This window comes from Amphibalanus amphitrite, unplaced genomic scaffold, assembly GCF_019059575.1.
Source record: "Amphibalanus amphitrite isolate SeventyFive unplaced genomic scaffold, NRLGWU_Aamphi_draft 001246F_arrow, whole genome shotgun sequence".
Classification (NCBI taxonomy): Eukaryota; Metazoa; Arthropoda; class Thecostraca; order Balanomorpha; family Balanidae; genus Amphibalanus; species Amphibalanus amphitrite.
The window spans coordinates 68,607-88,791 of record NW_024882739.1 but is presented as its reverse complement, the minus strand read 5'-3'; the positions used below and the strand labels follow the sequence as shown (position 1 = coordinate 88,791).

Below are 20,185 nucleotides of genomic sequence, written 5' to 3'. Positions count from 1 at the left end.
CCATGTGTTGTATTCGCCATCGCGCAGTGACGCTCATAAGTCATAAGTTCATTGGCATGAATAGAAACGAACGAGTACTGTCCGCAGCTGGTTACAGGATACGGGCATGATCTAAAGGAACTCGTACAGGGTGTAACGAAATTATCCGCCCATCTATTTTTCGCCATATCTGTTCGCATAGTTTCTTTTCTGACGTTAGAAGCGAGAATATTGGATGAATGCGTGCCTCTGGTATCGGCTCTCGCCTCGGCAGTGACCTGACCTTGCGATGTGACTCTTGCTCTGAGTAAGAGTCGAGTTACGGAAGGGTTCATTTGATAGTTTTCTATCAAATGATTGAAAGCTTTGGTTTCATTTGATGGCATGGCGGCATGAGCCTGAAGCTGGTCTGCCAGCAGCTGGACATCAGCAGCAGCCAGTTGCACCTCAGCATGATGCGCGATAATTGCTGGGACTTGGGTAACGGACGCAGCCCGGGCCGTGTTCCACGGAGCGCTGCCTTGATTTCACTTGTCACACACTACCCCTATATTTCCAACAGCATGGTAGTGTGCAACAAGTATGAAACCAAAAGCGCCAACAGCGTTGCCAGCGCTCCGTGATACCCGGCCCCGGCCGTGACAGCAAATGGATCGGCAGTAACGCCCTTGCTGCCACCTGGTGGCCATTATTGAAAGCTTTGCTCTGTGCTCTCCCATTCGGGGTAGAATAGTTAGCCCGGGCTGGACGAGTCTGTTGACTGGAACGAATTAGAACGGTCGGTAGCCGATGTGTTTTGACTGGATATTCACAGCAGGTCCTACTGGATTAAATGGAGCTGGCAAGTGGCTGTATCCGTTTTTTTAAAGTCCTATCTTAATCATTGGTTTCGGAAAGCATTATTGCAATAATTATGAAGAAAAATCGTATTGTTTGTGCCTACAGGGTTTCGACCTCAAAAGCTGAGGGATTCAGTTACGCAATCAGCAAAAAGACACTTCGGAATTTCCTTTTGCGTACTAGAGGAAGAGAGGAAGTAGATTTTTCCTGTGGAAATCCACCGTCTAATTACGACAGAGCTATGTCGTCGAGCGGACTGGGTTGACCGGGCGCCACTGCTCTGTTATCAACTGTGTCTGCAAAGTGTGCAATTGCAACACCCTCCAGTGGGCCGGAACTCTCCCCTCCCTCCTCTACCCTCCTCACATCCTCCCCTGCTCTACCCTCACATCCTCCGGACTCCAGAGCAGAGTCCAGAGCATCCTGTCGACTATCTGCCCGATGGCGATGGTCGCTCGCGCATCCCAGACCGCCGACACCAGACGAAGGGAGGGCACGGTCAGAAGTGCGTTGAACCGCTACAATATTGCGAAATGCTCCTCCCGGGCGTCCGGTTGGGAGAGTACGCTGCGCACTGTGCAACCATTAACGCCAGCCACTGCGAGTGCGCTTCTCTCAGACGCAGTTCGAGAGGGTGCTGCGGGGCTTCAGAGGCTGGCTTTGGTCGCGGGAATGACCGAGTTAACTTTGATTCAAAGTCTTTGCATCTCGCTTTTGTTCATTTTTAAATAAATGAAGAACATCTACAAAAGATAATCTTAAATGCTGTGCGAAAGCAGTTTTATAGAGCACTTTGACTCAGAACACCAGCTCCCTTCACGCTAAGGAAAAATATTGCACGACACCTCTCTAAACGGTAGCCATCTTTCCCTGGCGCGTGGTGCTCACTGCTCATCGTAACCAGATCAATGAGTAGTACGTAAAACGTGCGTGACCTATAATCATTAACCGTTCAATTTCCTCGTCACGCTTGGCAAATGTGTCGCGACTCTAGTTACCACCAGTTTGTCAGTTACGCGGACATTCAACCCAGCTCCAACTCAGTCCCCTATAGACCCAGCCCCTCCCCTCCAGTTCTCGTCTCCACGACACGTGGCTGCAGTGTAGATCGATGGCTCCGAGGGCGGCGCCCTGGCCACTTTGCCGGGGTGAGCCGCGTCGTCACGCGCCAGTCTGAGGTCATTGACGGGTCACACTGGCGGCGGAGACCCGTCGCCGGTCGCCCCGGTTGGCTGCGGAAGCGGAACGGACGCAGAGTCTCGGCACCTCACGGGGGTGTTGTGCAGAATGGCGGCGTCACGGGTCAAGGAGAAAGATGGGGAGATACGAGAGTGGGGGAGAAAATAATACACGAGAAAGGGAGAAAATGGCCACGGTCCGGTGTGTGTGGAATGATAGCATTTGAGCGAGGTGAGGCCGCAAATAGCAACAGGTGATGGAAAGTGATATAATACGGATAGCGCTGTAAAACCGAAAGCAATCTTACGCCTCTTGCATGTAAATTGAGGTAAAAGAATCACTGAAGCACACAGCTGCAATTATATAAAGGGCGATTCTCAGATATGTCGATATAAATATAGAAAATGTCTAAAATAAGGGCACGGGATTGCACGGTCCCCGAGCATAAGTATGTCAATCATTAAGCTTGCCTTTTCCAAATACCTCCAAAACACATGCTAAGTCCGTGAAAAAGCTTCATTTCAAACACATAGATGTAGGTACAACATTCCAGCCACCTTAATTAAACAATGTCTCCGATAATGACTTCAAATATCGGGACATCTGTTTCGAGAAAAACTTGAGGTTGTTTCCCCTCAGGTATCTTAGACATGGCGTAGAAATGTTCTCTCCGAACTCCAAAGCTACGACCTACAGGATTTCTCCCGGTAGAAGATCTCATTTGACTCGCCATGCCTCGGCTTACACGGCTCACTGGCCTAAATGTCGGACTGGTCACTGACCAATGTGACCATTGGGCGATGACGGATATGTGAGGTTGACGGGTGTGTCAGGCTTCCGATGTGACAGGTATTTGACGTGACACCGAAGTCTAAATGCAGAATGCTTCGATTGCCTAGATTAGAGGCCCGAGCAATAATTTCTGTCAATAATATCGCCATTGCATTAGTTTGTGGCATTGTGACTTTTGCGATTGAGCACTGAGTGAAATCAACACGTATTTAGGACGGTTGCTTCCTGATGCATTATTGTAGATCGTGTACTCAGAGCGTGCAATTTACAGGTTATAACCGTCAACAAATTTCCAGCGCGTCATCAAGTGTGACGTTTTTAAAGCCGAGAACAATGGTCACCAGCGTCATTACACTACGTATTACAAATTATCAGTAAACGACATACCAACATCACTAAATATGGCGTGTGGGTTCGAAAATGGCCCACACTGTCTAGTGTCTGGCCATGGCACCGACTCGCTGTGAATAAGAGCAACGGCTCATATTCTTAACGGGGAAATTTATATTTTTGATGATGTGCCTTAGGATATTTACGGAGATGCGGAATAGAATCTCCAAGAAGCCGGCCTTTTTTAGTTGGTCGATGCATGAAGGCTGCTTAAGAATAACATTAACGACAACGACACTTCATGGAAGGGCTTTCGCAGTCAGCTACCTCACTAATAGTTGTCTAGATGAATAAATTCAAAACTTCATCTTTAAGGAAATGAGGTTGCAACACAATCTTCTTATTGATTGCAAAAATCAATTCCAAATCAAATAATAATGCGTGTGCATATGACATTTAATTTGCATCAACACACATTTTACCACAGTCACAAGCCTAATAATTTCTGATGTTTGAAAGCAGAAGCATGGAAGCGGCGTGGAGCGCATCTATCCCCCACCAGGTCCATCAACAGTGCCACCCTCGGCCCTAATCGGTCCTGACCCAATAAGGGCACACAACGCGGGCCAACCAACGCCCATCACAGTACCGACCCACTTCCTCCCCAGCCAAGGACAGACACCCCTCTCCCCATCCCCTCCCCTGCCACGCCCCTTTTCAGCCCCCTCTTACCGTGACCCTCACAGACGTCCTCCGCGTGAGCAGGCCGGTACCGAAAGGACCCTACACCGCCCGCCCAGCCACCGCTGCGCCGCGAGGTGGCAGAGGCGTTCAAAGGAGGGATTCTCCTCGCTAGGAGCCCCTACCCGCGGCGGGTGGCGAGGAGAGGGGCGGCACCCGCGCGCCCGCTCCGCAGCACCGCTGGAGCCGCCCCTGCGCCGGATGCGCGCCCTATCAGCCCAGATACCGGGTGACACGCCGCCCCCTCCGGTCACTGCTCTGTCGCCGCCAGTGCAACAGGACCATATTTGGTGCGTTCTGTAGCCGCCAGGCGCGCGGCCAAGTTAGGAGCGAGCCTCCTCCCCTTTCCGTCCCCCCCCCTTCCCCGGGCGGCAGGGCAGTGGGGCTCGGGATAAAGCGGTTCTCGAGATGCGGGTTGGTTATCGGGTGTGAACCACTCAAGGCGTAGGTGGTGAGACGACAGGTCACGGACTTGGTAAGAGTTGTAGTGACGAGGGTATTTAAATCCCAGTCGAGAGCTGATGATAAGTCGTTGACGTATTTCAAGCGCAAGCGATTATAGCGTCTGATTCATTGGATTGATAAATAATCGACACGTTTATTTTATATGGCATGGGCGTGATTGACATTAAAAGTTGTCGACCTTTGGTCCACTGCTGATAAACATTCGAAACTTTTTTACCTATTGAATCTGGATTCCATTGCTCCTACCTGAGGTTGAGGTTGAAGCTTCTCTCCCTCAAAAGAGTTTCTTGCATTTGGAATATCAAAAAGTGAAATAGTTAGCACCAAATGCATCAAATGACCATTTATCGTTCTAATTTGAATCATACATAGCTTGCTGCTGCCGAACCGGGCTGATCAACTGAATCCAATCGGAGCCTAAAACTATCCAAACTTCTTCACCACAACAGCATTATCTGAAACTAAAAAAAAAATCCGTACCTCAACCAAGGTATAGCGCAATCAAATGAGCCAACCATCAAGCAGAGAAACCTGTCTTTATCAGACCTACCCTGATGCTTAGTGTTGATGCGGGAGCATGATCTTACCATGATGAGATTCGTTAGCTGGTCGATGACGTGAGAGGACATATTTGACGTCGTTTGTCGACCCATGATATGTGTGGGCCGACTCAGATGTGAAGGCGGTTATTTCTTATCAAGATTTGAAACGGACCACTCGTGAGGCGCATGAAGAAACGGAAGCTTATTTCACGATTTGTAGAACTTGAACTTAAGGGCACAGCAACAGGGCGGTAGGGTGATTTGTCAAATTAGGATTGAACTTAATTTGTTGGAAATCTTATTGCACTTATGATATCTAGACGTGTTTATGAGTTGATTATAAGTTATCCCGTAAACGCTGCCCAAGGATACAGCGTTTCAAGGATCAGCAAACGCTGATACCAAGCATAGAACTACGGGTTCGAAACCACCAAACCGACCGGCTTCGTTACAATCAAATCAAACCATGTTAACACGTAGATGTCAGCCTAAGCTCTAAATTCACACTGCTTCTAAATTCACACATGACACAAATGGTATCTAATATCTATAGACCCCACTGTCCATAGGCACTATTTAGTCACGCAGATTAGCAGACAATCAGGGGCATCAGAAATCACAATTAGTAGAAACTGGGCCATCATCTGTCGCTAAAGTAGCTTCCAAATTATCACGGCCGCTTTAGACGCTCACTGAGAGACACACATACATCACTGGAACAACAGATGTTCGCTACTTCGACAGACAACCAGAGGGACAGACGCGGGCTGTTCACTGTTCGGTGTTCGGTGTTGGCAGAGAAAGAGGATATTTGTCCGATATCTGGTGATACGGTCTGACAGATCCCAGCAACAGCTGTCCGAGTAGAAAAAAGAAGAACGTGTGGTGTGCCTCTCTGGACGTTCGTTCTCGTGCTTTTACGAAGGTCAAAGCCGTCAAAGGGTTAAAAAAATGTTAAAGTTGGCCCTCTCCAAAATGTCAGCTGAGATGTCTTGAGAAAATATGCACATCTCTTTTATTGCATGCTTATCACGCATTATTATTTTGTTTAGTGGTATCGAGTCCTAACTTTGTATTCTTCTTTATCAGCTATTACTTATGTGCTTCTACATACACATCCCCACACTGGTAAGTACCTAGCTCCTCGGATCTCAGAATACGATGACCACCGTTCTCAAACCATCGACAGACTGTCGTCTCGCGTTCTGACAGACGCTGATGATCCACCCGTGTCCGCTGACCGCACAGCACGTGCCTGGATACAAACGGGGCCAGACGACAGATGGTCCACCCACAGCCGGACCGCTGGACCGCCGGACCGGACCGAGATGGGATGGGACCAACATGGTCCCGCATGTCGAGTCGAATGTCCGTGTGGTGTTGTGCTCGTGTCCGCGATGTTCCATGTCCGTGTATGCAATTGGTATGCTACACTTAAGTTTACTTCAACAACAGGTCGCACCCCCTCCCCCGCGCTCCCATGGCAGTTTGAATATGTGACCTTTGCCTCTCCTATGTAGACCGGCTCAAATCTGTTGACGTCATCACCCAGAACCAGACCCCCGTACTCCAAACAATCGCTATGGCTGATACATAAACAGTAATCCTTGATAAACATTTCATGGCGGTGATGACGCGACTCCTAAAACGCGGTCATCGGTCTAAGAAGTAGGGCGACTTTATCGACAGATAGGTGAAAAGAGGATTAAGAGGCAAGCCCGGAAGATGGAGGCTCAAGAGCCCTTCAGTGATTCGATATCGGAGATATTGGAGTGGCGATGAAGTGTATATTTGCCCAGGACTTTACAAGTGCTTCAAGTGCTTCATATCAAAGCTTTTTTTCGTGAGAAGTTTGTCACATCGGAAGTGTAGCGTCATGTGCCCGTGTTGATTTAAACACGTATATCCTGATTCCGGTTAAAGATGAGTGTTTCCAGCGGATGAAGTGTGTTAACATAAGATTCACGTGAACGAGTACAAGTGCAAATTATTCCTTCGTTCAATGATTACGCCGGAAATTTATCAAGCATACTCACGTGCTGATATGTCGAGTCGTGGTCGAGTCCAAACTAGTTTATTGACGTGCAAGGCGACGAGGAAACTTACCCAGTGATGCCGTGCTTTTGTGCCAATTATACAGGTCAAGCCAACTGTATGTACAGGGTAACTCGAACGGCAACCGAAGCGTGTTAGCCCTGCTAAGCTAATGGTTACATTTTATTCAAATACATTCGAATGGGGCAGAATGTTTTACTGTCATGATCACGACCAAAGTTCGGGTTCAGTTATACAATGAGTGGCACTTAAAGTCTACTTTTTCTGTGTAAAACATATAGTTTTAATTTTTCAGCCTCCAGCAAATTTAAGTAATACATTCGCATTGTTTCGACTTCTAAATTGCTTGATTGAACATCGGTTATTGAGTTTAGAGGACTTTGCCGCAGGTATATTGGATATACCCTACCACTTACCTTGAAGCAAATGCGCTTCATTGTTCTCAGTTCTCCGCCATGTGCTGATTGTTCCATCGACGGCTGTTTTATGGCAGCGCCACCATTGGCACCGTTTCCCCGACACGACCATTATATGAGTCATGGCATTATCCCAACACTGACCAACCCCATTGAGCACGCTTCGCCGATTCATCCCAACCAAACTGCAGACAGCACACACGAGCTCTGAAAACTGACGACCGGGGTACACCGCGGAGGGTCACTCAAAGGTCACAGGTCAAGGGCCGATCGTTTGACCTTTGACCTCATCTGCCGGGTGGGCGGTCAGCTTAGTATCGAACGCTGCTGTTTGCTAAATGAATCCAGCCGGACTAACTACATAGACATTAGACATAAAGTCGTGATATACGAGCAGCGAATAAAAACGTGAAAGATGAACTAGTTCGGCTCCGCTGTCCTAAACTACGACACTACGGCATGAATAGCGGGTTCGTCCATGACCAGTTTCAGGAAAGGGAAGTGTTCTCTTCCTGGTATCACCTTGACCTATTTCACGTTTTGTTGCTTTCTTGCTCCTTGTCTAAACATGCGCGCCTCTTTCATTACTTTCATCCCTTTTCATATCTTTCATACCTTTTCAACAAAAAATATCTCAGGTGATACCCTTTTTCGTTTGGGTTTTGTTTACCACTCATGAACAACTTCGTGAGCAGGACGCACGTGTGTTTTAGCTTTCTCGATTGTTGATTTTGAAGCAATAATCTACGAGCATTAGACATTCATCTGAATTAGACCGTTGCGTGTTCACTATTCGATCATATTTCACTACAAATCAAAACACGGCAATATCTCCATCTGTAGATATGACTCAGATATGCGCTGCGTGCATGACGGCCTGTAAAAATGTCCCATAACATCACCAATCTTCATTGTTCATCTGTGGCACGAGCTATGCATTTTTGGGGGACCACACCCGCAGTACCATTGTGCATTGTTGCACCGTGCGGCATGCAGCGTTGAGCGTGCGCCAAAGATGAAGCGGGCGACGGCTACCGGCAGCGAGCAGCGGTTATAAGCGGCAGCGGGCGGCGGATGCCCGGCGGGCGGACAGCGAAGCACCCTGTAAGCATGACTGAGCGCACACATTTGGGGCCGCTCCCACCGTTCAGTGCGGTCGGTCGCCGGTCGTAATGGGTGTCTGGCGCTCCAACGGCGGGGACTCGAGCTCAGCGGCTGCCCCCGAAAATGCAGCGGCAACCGTTGATTTGAGGGAGACCGAGAGATGATGTGTCTCACTTGCGAGACAATGTGGCTCATTCATGTAAAGAAATAAATACATTTATTGAGGTTACCTGTTAGCTTACATTTGCTCTGGTTATCTTTTATCATTGAGCAACATTGGAGTCTTGAATTGGCTACGATTTTTTTTTCGTCTGGAAAAAATTAAAAACGTCAAAAACAGATACAAGCATAACGGTAGTATGTCGCAGCAAGGTGGATAAATGTGCTGACCATTACCTCTGGGCCTTTTCTACCAAATGGGAGGCCGCTGAGGAATCTTCGGTCACAGGTTACCGAGGGCATTATGGGCTGGAGACGCTGCAAACGTTTACTTTGAGATTTAAGCCGAGAAAGGTTGTACGGTCGCGGGTGTCGCCTGAATGAATAAAAACTGTTTTATTTTATTTCTTTCTTATTTCAGTGCAAGATCATGAAATGTGTTCGTTCCAGAAGTGGCATTCTAGTCAGCCTTTTTCAGTTTTCCTCAAAAACTTAGTAGCTCGAGGCTTCCAGTTATAAATTTTAAACAACCCTCGCCTTCCCTTCCACTCCAGCACGTCAAAAACTTTTCCAAGTGTGTCACCCAGTTCGTGTCTAATTCTCGCCCAAATGCCTCCACTCAGCTCTCCAGTCTGCGTGCCATCCTCTCCGGTCTACATTCTCCCTCCCCTCCCCTCCCCCAGCGTTTTATCGTTACCCGAGAACCCGGCACTCCCAGACACCGGACATCCTAAATTCAAACCTTCCCTCCCCCTCCCCACCGGTACCAACCGCCTGCCATCGCCCCGCGGGCCCGCGTGAGATCGCCCCAGGCACCAACGGTCGAAAGAGCTGACAGACTGCGCCGCAGAACACGAAGACTTCAACGCAGGAGTGGCATAGCCCCCGGCAACGGCTCACCTGCCTGGCTCGTCGGACGGGGGGGGGGCGGACGGTTATGGGTATTGGCCTTGGCCTTGTAGAGCCGTGCAGGCATACAGACATGCTGGTGGCGTCCCTGACACGATGACACGGCGTGGCTGTTGTTGTTGTTGTTGGTTTTCCCTCCATCCGCGGCAGAGCCGCGGTGTAGCTTCAGCTCTGGAGGGCCCTGAAAGCGGCCACCAGGGCCGCCACCGTGTCGCCGCGCCTGACCTCCTCCACCGTCGGCAGTATGTTGCCGACCGCCGGGATTCTGAGGCGAACCCCCATCAGTCCCGGGCAGGTCAGCAGGATGTGTCGAGGTGTGTCGGCTTGCTCGCCGCACAGCGGGCAACGAGCTGCAGGGCAGTCGAGGTTCCTGCACTGTGGGCAGTCCGCAGATGGGTTTCGTCCGATGGAATGGAGAAACTGCGCCGAGCCGCTCCAGCGCCCAGTGCGGATCTGGTGGACGTCTACTGCTGTCGTCCTGTCCATGTTGGTGAGAGGTGGTGGCCATCTTGCACCCATAAGCTCTCTGTACCACCCCGTTGCGGCTTTACGGTCGGGGTCCGGGTATGTCGGCCTGTCCCTTGCGGCGCGGTCTCTGGCGGTGCGGACTGCCGCTCGGTAGATGGTGTCTACATCGAGCATGACGTCTTCTTGTGCCAGCGTCGCAGCCTCGTTTGCCAGGGCGTCGGCGGACTCGTTCTCTGGGATCCCGCAGTGGGATGGAACCCACTGGAGGGTGACCGTTCGGTCTCCGGCGGTGAGCTCCAGTAGCTGCTTCCATATGGCAGCGCCTCTGGCCGAGCGCTGTGCCGACGGACCCTCTCTCAGCGCCGCTATCGCCGACAGCGAGTCGGTACATATAATGACTGGTTCTGGTGCGTCCCGCTGGTGTGGCTCGGCGTGGCTCGGGGTGGCGGCGCTCTGGTGGTGATGCTAGTGCCATGTTGGGATGGTTATGGTGTTGGGCTGCATGTTAGTGACATTTGTGACTATTAGTGACATTGGTGAAGAAGGGACAGGGATGGTGTCTGCGCCAGTTGAACGGTTTGAAGCGAAAGGGTTAAGGAAACTGACACAAAAAATGCATTGTATTGAAATGATTGCAAGGTTTCCTAAAATAAAATGGTGGGTCATTTTACAATTGCCCCGTTCTACACATTGCTCATGGTTCTTCCTTTCAGTAATAATGCAAATGTTCACTCTAAGTGCAAGCAAACTTGCCATTTCAGACACACATTCTTCTCCGCAAATCCAGTGGTTGACGCATAGACTTCACCTGTCGCGCACGCTCGCAGCTCGCTGTCCTTTTCCAGATCTCAGATATCATCTTTATACCTCGTCTCGGCGGGACATCTTTCTTCCATCACCGCGCTGATGTTCTGTCTATATGGCTGTCCAACCACTATATGGTTCTGGCTCTGTTTGGAGCTGGGAGCGATATCTCTGAGAGGCGACTGCGGGCTGTGTGACCAAATATGGAAAACTGCTGCGGACTTGCGATTCTGATAGGGCTTCGTGGATCTATGCGTGTGTTAGATCTGTGACTAACAGAAACGGTATGTGCCAAGTTTGAGTTTTGTTGACACGGAAACTTGCAAAAAGTGAAACGGTTTGATTAGATTGGAAGAAGCGGGTCAGCGCTGTTGATTCTATGATGTACCCGGTACTAAAAAATTGAAAAAGCACACATGGCTGTGTTGGGTGGCAGGTGGTTTCTTGATTTCATGATTTGAAGAAATGTATTAGCGGTTATAAACATAATGTTAGCTACAGAAGAAAGCCTGATGCTCGCTAGGCCCATCTATTTGACTCAGTCTAAACAGAGACAGCTAGAGATGAGTGTTCTCAAGCGTAAGCGGTCTTCAACCGGGGCTAAAAGGCCAGCGTCCACTTCAGTTAGTCGCGGAAGAAAGAGTATCAAGCGTTTTCATATTCAGAGCAGACAATTCCAGGAGCACCGTTCAATTCTACTATGGCTAATGTGCACCGACTCCGGTCTCTGCTCCGTGGAAGTCGGCCGTCATCTGCTCGCGCTTTGTCATCGCCTCGGCACCTCTGCTGGTGAGAAGTGGGCCGACCGACCGTCCGTCCGACCGCGCGGACCGTCCCACTCATCTCAGCGGGTGTCTGCGCTGCCTTCAAAGTATGCCTGCACCTTTACAGAGGCTCATGGCAGAGGAAAGTTTCCGCTCCAGCGCTGGTAGCAGGCAGAACACCCAGCACCGTTCTGCTCGCGCACGGCCGCGCGCCGGTGTCGGATGGTCCGCTGACACCGGTTTGATGAGCGATAACTATTGACAGCAGCTGCAGAACATGCCCGTTGGAGAGAGATGACAGATGTGATGACGATGGCTGTGTTTCTCTTAGCGTTATCAGCTAGCAAGCTAGCGAGCTAGTTTCAAACAACAGTCATCTGTCATGCAAGTGGCGGCACTAATACTAGTTTACAAATGAAAATAGTCATCAGACGGCACTAATACTAGTCTGCAAATGAAAATAGAGCCATCTCGTAGTCAAACACCGACAGCTAAGAGAAACCCCTCCTCTGTCCAGCGCAGTGCCGCGCGGCAAATCAGGCTAATCACCGTCGCGTACCGAATTCGGCGCACTGGAGACGACGGACGCGGCGCGTTTTGGGCCGGTGGCTGACACAGGGCCGCCAGATGTGCCGTGCCGATGGACGGTCACTGACCGCACCAGAGGAAAGCTGCAGACCAGACGACGGACGGTGAGGAGACGAGAGGGTGGGGTCGTTACGGATAGGTTAGGTGGAACCACGTCACTTCAGGGTCGTTACCTTAAAAAATATACTAATTTTCGGTTACCTCTCTTCATCTATGGCGAGTGACGAACTTCTTTAGTTGGGACTGGAGACGAGTCGAACGCCTTCCTTTTTAGTAGTTTAGAATTGGGGCGGGCAATTAATTACTTTTTTAAAGGACAAATACAAATGCCACAAACAAATTGGAATTTTCATCCAGTGCGACCGCCGGGCGCCGACCAGCTGAATCCCGCGTAACATTTTTACTTAATTGACCAATAACAAATGTAATCACATATCTTCACCAGCTATCGCAACATGAACCAATTCGACCAGACCAACTGATTCAAAGTACACATCAAACACAAGTCCTCTGTTACCAGGAACGTGCTGATAGGATAGGCAAGTCTTCACAGTTCACCCCATGACTGGAGGTGCCGTGTGACCGTGAATCACGAGCACGCAACAGGAACTGCCCAACGCCGCGGATCAGCGTCCAACACCGATGAAACACGAGGAAGAATTCCTCACTGCCAGGAATCATACACGTCAAGTACTTCCGTTCCTTGCGACGCAGTACACCTCAGAAGTAACCATGGAAACGATGAATCAGCGTCCTGTGGCGGTCTGGTTACTTGGTTACTTAGGTGACGTGGTGATGGACTGACTGACAGGATTGGGTTCGAGAATCGAGAAGGTCATAGGTCACGCGTCATCGGGCATGGTGACTTACATAAATTGGCGATGTACCCTATGGTTTGCGGTGTTCCATTTCTGTGACCTGTGGGATGTGGATAAGATGGTGGGAACTGGGAAGCAAGATACTCATAGTTGTGTTAAGCTGGCACACAGATAAGTGACAAGTAGATATGCAAAGGTACTGCTCCGCAATATTGAGATGCCTTTTCTCAATAGGACCTCGTCACCTCTTCGTCTTCTTTGCTAGTTTAGACAAGCAAAATCGGCAATAAACAATATAATAAACCAATTGGCATGCCATTATGATCATATCATGTGGCTACAGGCTACAGTTGACAACAGAGCGATGCCTCTTTTATAGCGGGCGCCGGGCAGTCAGTTGCCTGGCATGGTAGGCTGTGCCGCACGGCGCAGACTGTCGACTGAGTGTTACACACAGTTCGTGCGACGCTACCTACGCTCACCATAGACACGTTTAATTATTTGATCACTGACTTGAGCGGCGCAACTTACCGCTCCAGTCCACTAATAGCTTGTGTGAGGGGTGAAACATCATTCTTTAAGCAACTGTGCTCTGCGTAAGCTGTGTGACATATCTCTCTGGGACAGATTTAGGTTGCTGTCAACAGACAGCGCCAGAAGAAGTTCCAGAGGCTGCGAAACGGGTCAGTCATCGAATCGAACAGCTGAAAATTGATAGTGACCAGACTGGCACGTCAGCATGAGAAAGAAGGGTTACGCTACGCGTTAGTTGCACGCACTCTTATAAACGTTAGGTCTGTCACAAATGGCAGGGAGCTATGATTGTTTAAAGGGACCCTCCCACCTTCAAAAAAGTTTATGAATTGGCATGAAAGTGATGTCGCTCGGTTCAGAAAGAGCGAAAACGAATATCTACCAAATTTCACCGAAAAATATTCACCGGTTTTCAAGATATTATACTTTTACTTTTGTTTACTTTTTTGGGATCTCCGCTGTTTCTAGCGACTTTATTTTAGAAGTGCGGCGTTTGCGGCAGATGTTGCGCGCAAATAGCATATACCACCGCGTGCTACAAAACGTTTTAGTCAAACATTTAAAAATCGTTAGATATTTGCGCTGACGTCACACATTCAGAGGGGTATTCCTAAGCATTAGCCCCTCTGAATCAAAATGCTGCAATTTTGAAATTCAATATTTCTGATTTAAGGCATTTCTCGATGTTGTGAGTGCCGAAACCGGTAATTGTGAGCCAGGGACCCCATTTTGGCTATCTCAACTCAAATCTAATGTTAAGGTGGGAGGGTCCCTTTAAAGACGTTTTTCATGACTATCAACCAGCGTGTTTTTGTTTTGCACTCCTAAGATGAATATTCATTATTCACCAGCACCTATGTTTTAAATCTCCTGGAAAACAATTATTCCCGTAAATAGCTAAAACTTTTAGCCTAAAAGCCTAAAAGAATTAACTTGGAAGAAAAACTTCAGTAATCAAAACGTAAAAATAAGCTGCCATTACACCTGTAACAATAACATCTGTCCTCCAGACTCCAAAAATGTTAAGTTGTGGACAAATAAGACACGACTCTTCAGCATACAGCACGATCAATCGTCTTTTGTACCGAGAAAATCCCTTATTGCCCAGAATTAGGAATATCTGTCACTAAGAGACCAATCACGATCACATGACTTTGACGTCATCTCGCGCCAGTGGCGGATCCAGGGGGGGGGGGGGGCAAAATGGGCATTTGCCCCCCCCCCAAACGGCATGATTTTAACATTACGCCTATGGGCGATGCATGGAAAGAATCGATAAATTTTTATGGTTTGCCCCCCCCCAAACCTCTGAGCTGGATCCGCCTCTGTCTCGCGCGGGTGGGACTAAATGCTTACTTCGAAATCTAAGCTACGTTGCGGCATTGGCGGTTATGTGCGGCGTGTATGCCGCATGATTAGTAAGCGGCGACCACTAAATTAAAGACTCAAACGCTCCGACCGGTTCTCAATGAATAACACTGCATACCAAAAATGCCAACCGCTCTCGTCATAAGATATTCAGCTTTAAATAACTAGGTTATCTACATCATCATTTTGAACCAAATTAATACTTTCAACTTAACTCACTCATTCCTTCCTTTGTTGTCTCCAAACAGTCTTTCGATACTCTGGAAATCGTATGCTAAATCCCGTACCTGTATGCGACTGGTGCATATAAAGGCCGATAAAAGAATTTGAATAGGCTCTGGCATGCGATTTCCTGCTACCCAAAAAAGTCTGTTTCAGTCTTGCTATCAAAACATGACCTCGCCCGCACAGGGGGGGGGGGGGTTGATGCAACCCCCCTAAGGTTTTTCGCGAATAACTCGCTTAAAAAGCGGCTGATCGCGACGAAACTTTCAGTACCCTCGCATTGATCAATTTAACACCCATCCTGAAAATTTCATGACCCTGACCCAAATGACCTTTGACCTGTGACCTACTTTTCGAGACCATGTTTGGCCGGAACCGCGATTCAGCGTATGTCGGCTCTCATTAGCAGCGCGTTTGCAGTCTTTTCGTGGCTTCAAGCGTTCAAACATGTGATATGATGTTGCCCCCATGCATTAGGGTGGGTGTCAAGGTCACCTGAAGGTCAGGTCAGGTCATTGACCTTTGGTGACCTCGGTTCACTTTTTCGAATTTGACATGTTTCTAGGTCAGTTTTTCGAGCTGAATTCGAATTAAGCAACCACATGAACGTTTACAAAGTAGTTTTTGTGCCTTCGTAACATGTTACGAGGCTGTCAGAGGCGGTTGACACCTACTACAAATACCTGGCAGGACCTCTACTGGTTGACCTGACCTGACCTAACCCGACCTGGCCTAAATGAATGAAGACATCATCTGTGATCAAAACTAGCATGATATTCGCGATCAGCACCCCGAAAAACCCCATAGCAGCCACACTACGACGTTCTAACAGGTCCCAATTTTCCCGCCTTTTGGGTCATTGACCTGACCTGGAAGGTCAACCGATGACCTAGGACCTTAAAATTGGGTATCATCGGCTTTCTCTCGTCACGGGCAACACGCTCGTTTTTTCCGCGAAGCTCTAGCTTGATCAGGAGCGAAACAGCAAGGGGTTATACCTTATACGTTCGCGGCTGAGTATTAATTTCGTTCAAAACAATGATGTAGATAAGTTAGTTATTTAAATCTAAATATCCTATGACGAGAGCGATGGACATTTTTGGTATGCAGTGTTATCCATTGAAAACAGGTCAAAGCTATTGAATTTTTAATTTAGTGGTCGCCGCTTACTAATCATGCGGCATACACGCCGCACATAACCGCCAATGCCGCAACGCAGCTTAGATTTCGAAGTAAGCATTTAGTCTCACCCGTCTCGCGCCCGCCAGAGCGTCGTCAAACCAGACAAAACCAGACAGAGTGTCGCTCGCTGGGTCCTGCTGCTCAACGATTTCGATTTCATTTTTTTTTTTTTGCGACTCAGCACGACCAGTACCCGGCTCAACCGTCGCGGGGCGGCGGCAGCAGCGGCGGCGGACCAGCCGGTCACGTGACCGCGCCGCCGTCGGCTGCGCTGTTTCATTGATGACCATATATGGTCATCTGTGTTCTGATTGGCTGACGGCGGCCGGCCGGCGTCGGCCCAGATAGTCGCTCGGTGCGCCGGTAAAGCCAAGAGAAAATTCTTTCCGGTGCTCACTTCTGTGTGGAACGGTGGACAGTGCGGTGCTCGATTCTAGTCTGTGATATTTATTCGGTAAGTGAGCTTACATATAGTGATGTTGGGTCCTGTGCTGCTGTGTGTCCCGGCTCCTCCTTTGCGATTGCGTTTCTCCGGGCGCCGGTTCGAGCCGGGTTAAAACTTTTGCTCGTATTTTGTGATTCTTGCAGTGTTTCATCAAAATTTTGTGTTAAACGGTTGCCCTAAACCTGTATCTTCATTCTAGCACACTGGTTGCGTTTGAGTTAAAGTACTATTCGAGTTTTTGCCCGTAACCGGTGACCGGTCATGTCTGTCTGCAGCAGATGAAAGGTTGCTGGCTCTTATCTGTAGCTGGTCACTATAAGGGGACGTGACGGTGGAAATGATGAAAATCGAAACTTCGCCTTGCCATTGATCCACAAAAACATCTTACCTCACCATTTAGTGTAATCAACTTGAGCTGATTGAGTTGAAAAGGATGTGCGCCACATTCGTCTCTGAGGACTTCAAGTAGTTTAATTGGGCAGTGTGCGAAAAGTTTCAGTCAAAACCCAACGTATTGTCATTCCATGCCAATTAGTGATACCGCTCATCTCCCGTTCAATTCATTCGCGGGCGGTGTTCGCTTCTTGTGCGACATTGCTGTCCCTGGGGCGCCATAGGCCGAGTGTCTTCAATATTTACCGCCCGCATTTTAACAACTCGTAATTGTCTTAGCTATGCCCTTGTGTTGCTGTACTCGCACTTATCGCCCCCTAAGACACGGCATCATGGCACTGTGCAGCCGCCGGCCAGTGGGCGTCAACCCATCGATTTCCTTCTGCCGGCCGGCCGGCCGGCGAGCGCCGCTTTCATGCCCATATAAGGCGCGGCTCGGCGGCGGCAGCGGCAGCGGCGCGGCCACTCGGTGATTCAGGACGGCGAGGGGCCACCGACCTTGAACAGAGCCCGGAATGTGCCGGGCGGCTGCGGGGGCGGCTGTGCCGGGAATTTGAACCGCCGCCGCGGGTGGGGTTCGTGGGAAGGGCGGTGAGCCATGGGGCCCCAGGGTGATACCGGTGATTATCGGGTAGAATGTAGAGATACGTGGATATGTGGCTCAGACTTGTGGACTTACGTGATGCGTGACTCAAGTGCTCGAAACTAACGACTTCCTGTTTGTCCTTTTCAGTAACTTATCTCAGCCAACATGTGTGACGACGAGGTTGCCGCTCTGGTCGTGGACAATGGCTCCGGCATGTGCAAGGCCGGTTTCGCCGGAGACGACGCTCCGCGTGCCGTCTTCCCGTCGATCGTCGGCCGGCCCCGCCACCAGGGCGTCATGGTCGGCATGGGACAGAAGGACTCGTACGTCGGCGACGAGGCCCAGTCCAAGCGTGGTATCCTCACCCTCAAGTACCCGATCGAGCACGGCATCGTCACCAACTGGGACGACATGGAGAAGATCTGGCACCACACCTTCTACAACGAGCTGCGTGTCGCGCCCGAGGAGCACCCGGTGCTGCTGACCGAGGCGCCGCTCAACCCCAAGGCCAACCGCGAGAAGATGACCCAGATCATGTTCGAGACGTTCAACACGCCCGCCATGTACGTGGCCATCCAGGCTGTGCTGTCGCTGTACGCCTCCGGCCGCACCACCGGCATCGTGCTCGACTCCGGCGACGGCGTCTCGCACACCGTCCCCATCTACGAGGGTGAGTAGCACGACACGAGTTCATTTAGACTTCGCCCAGCTTTTGAACAACGATCATGAACTTATCTAATAAGCCGCAAGGTCCTGAAGCGTCAATTCACTCCGTAGTCCTTTATATCAATGCCTTGCTGTGCCATGTCCGAACTGCTCACCCAAATGCGATGCTTACGATTTTCTCGTTCGTTCTCAGGTTACGCTTTGCCTCACGCCATCCTGCGTCTGGACCTGGCCGGCCGGGACCTGACCGACTACCTGATGAAGATCCTCACCGAGCGCGGTTACAGCTTCACCACCACCGCCGAGCGCGAAATCGTGCGCGACATCAAGGAGAAGCTCTGCTACGTGGCGCTCGACTTCGAGCAGGAGATGGCCACCGCGGCCAGCTCGAGCAGCCTGGAGAAGAGCTACGAGCTGCCCGACGGCCAGGTCATCACCATCGGCAACGAGCGCTTCCGCTGCCCCGAGGCGCTGTTCCAGCCGTCCTTCCTGGGCATGGAGTCGTGCGGCATCCACGAGACCACCTACAACAGCATCATGAAGTGCGACGTGGACATCCGTAAGGACCTGTACGCCAACACGGTGCTGTCGGGCGGCAGCACCATGTACCCGGGCATCGCCGACCGCATGCAGAAGGAGATCACCGCCCTGGCGCCCAGCACCATGAAGATCAAGATCATCGCCCCGCCGGAGAGGAAGTACTCTGTCTGGATCGGCGGCTCGATCCTGGCCTCGCTGTCCACCTTCCAGCAGATGTGGATCTCCAAGCAGGAGTACGACGAGTCTGGCCCCTCCATTGTCCACCGCAAATGCTTCTAAGTTTGTGTCTGGTGTGTCTGAGATTACTTGCATGTGGATGGTTCTTATTTTTATTGTGAGCGCGATATATTCCAAGAGCTGCATCCCATCCGTGATGACCGAGTGAGCATTCCGAGTTATTGGGCGCATTCCCGCTAGGCGGGCCTCCTGACCTGCTTGCCAGAGCGGTGCACCCCAGGGGCCGTTTGACTGTGTTATTTATGTTGTAAATGCCTTACTTCAGATCTATCCCAGCTTCTGACTAGCCTAGGTCTGAGTGATTCCTCATGCCACGTATGGGAGTGCCAGCTGCCAAGTCGAGACGTATTTCTTTCCATCGACAAAGCTGGACGTGGACGTTGTTCGGATGTTTTGCGCTGAGTTGGCCCCAAATGAGATGGCCAATGAAGTCTTTGTAATACAAACAAATACGCCGTATCAGCCGCCTTTTGAGTGATACAGTGAAAACTACGGAGAAGCTCGTTATGGACGACAGAACCTAATTCGATAATGAACACTTCATGTAAGCGGGCCTAGAGATCAAGGTTACCCGAAAGGCGTGAAGTGCTGCTACGTTGCAGGAATGGGAAGGAAACTCGTGTGTAAAAGTAGTAGCTCTAGGCCATTTTGGGACAATTTCGGACATGCATCGGGTAAATTTTAACAAATGTTTCCAGCATTAGCCGTAGGGTAGGTTATAAATAGGTATGCACCGAAGAAGATGCATATTTAGCCGGTAAGCGGGAAAGACTCTTGACGGCTGACACCTGGCGCTTTACTTCTGTCTCTACATATCAAAACACACATTCACATGAACACCGATGCTGTAGGTTCTACGTAATTGCGAACATTAATTTCATAGCATGCATAGGCGGCGGAACGGGTGTGTGTGTGTGGGGGGGGGGGCACCGGACCACCGTGCCCCCTTGATTTTTGCATTTTAACATTAGCCCTATGGGCGTTGCGATGGGAAGAATGGGACCAAAAGTCGGCAGTGCCCCCCCCCCCCGAAGGTGTCCCGCCGCTACCGAAATC

The 20,185-nt window shown here is 50.0% G+C and overlaps 3 protein-coding genes across 4 annotated transcripts in view; 1 reads left to right on the top strand and 2 right to left on the bottom strand.

The window, feature by feature from the left end:
• LOC122371450 (actin, clone 403) overlaps positions 1-20,185 on the bottom strand; it is a 93,712-nt gene that overhangs the window by 8,414 nt on the left and 65,113 nt on the right. The window contains exon 1 of one of the 2 annotated variants that reach the window (XM_043347788.1): positions 3,853-3,962. The exons of the other annotated variant lie outside the window; for it this stretch is intronic. The gene's annotated coding sequence lies outside the window, so the exon portion shown is untranslated. Of the gene's footprint in view, positions 1-3,852; positions 3,963-20,185 lie in introns of those variants that run through there. 2 annotated transcript variants of the gene reach the window in all.
• LOC122371464 lies at positions 9,677-11,553 on the bottom strand. The gene is made up of 2 exons (XM_043347807.1): positions 11,503-11,553; positions 9,677-10,444 (listed from the first exon to the last, which is right to left on the bottom strand). Exons 1-2 carry the CDS (start codon positions 11,551-11,553, stop codon positions 9,677-9,679), a joined length of 819 nt encoding a protein of 272 aa, XP_043203742.1.
• LOC122371452 (actin, clone 403) lies at positions 16,303-19,588 on the top strand. Its single transcript, XM_043347792.1, has 3 exons — positions 16,303-16,716; positions 17,834-18,356; positions 18,546-19,588. Exons 2-3 carry the CDS (start codon positions 17,852-17,854, stop codon positions 19,169-19,171), a joined length of 1,131 nt encoding a protein of 376 aa, XP_043203727.1. The 5' UTR covers positions 16,303-16,716; positions 17,834-17,851; the 3' UTR covers positions 19,172-19,588.

Bases quoted from the DNA above. Each gene is read 5' to 3' on its own strand.
- LOC122371464 (XM_043347807.1), bottom strand. From the start codon at position 11,553: ATGACAAAGCGCGAGCAGATGACGGCCGACTTCCACGGAGCAGAGACC. The intron at 10,445-11,502 runs GTCGGTGCACAT...ACATGGCACTAG, and splicing joins TCCACGGAGCAGAGACCGGA to CATCACCACCAGAGCGCCGC.
- LOC122371452 (XM_043347792.1), top strand. From the start codon at position 17,852: ATGTGTGACGACGAGGTTGCCGCTCTGGTCGTGGACAATGGCTCCGGC. The intron at 18,357-18,545 runs GTGAGTAGCACG...GTTCGTTCTCAG, and splicing joins CACCGTCCCCATCTACGAGG to GTTACGCTTTGCCTCACGCC.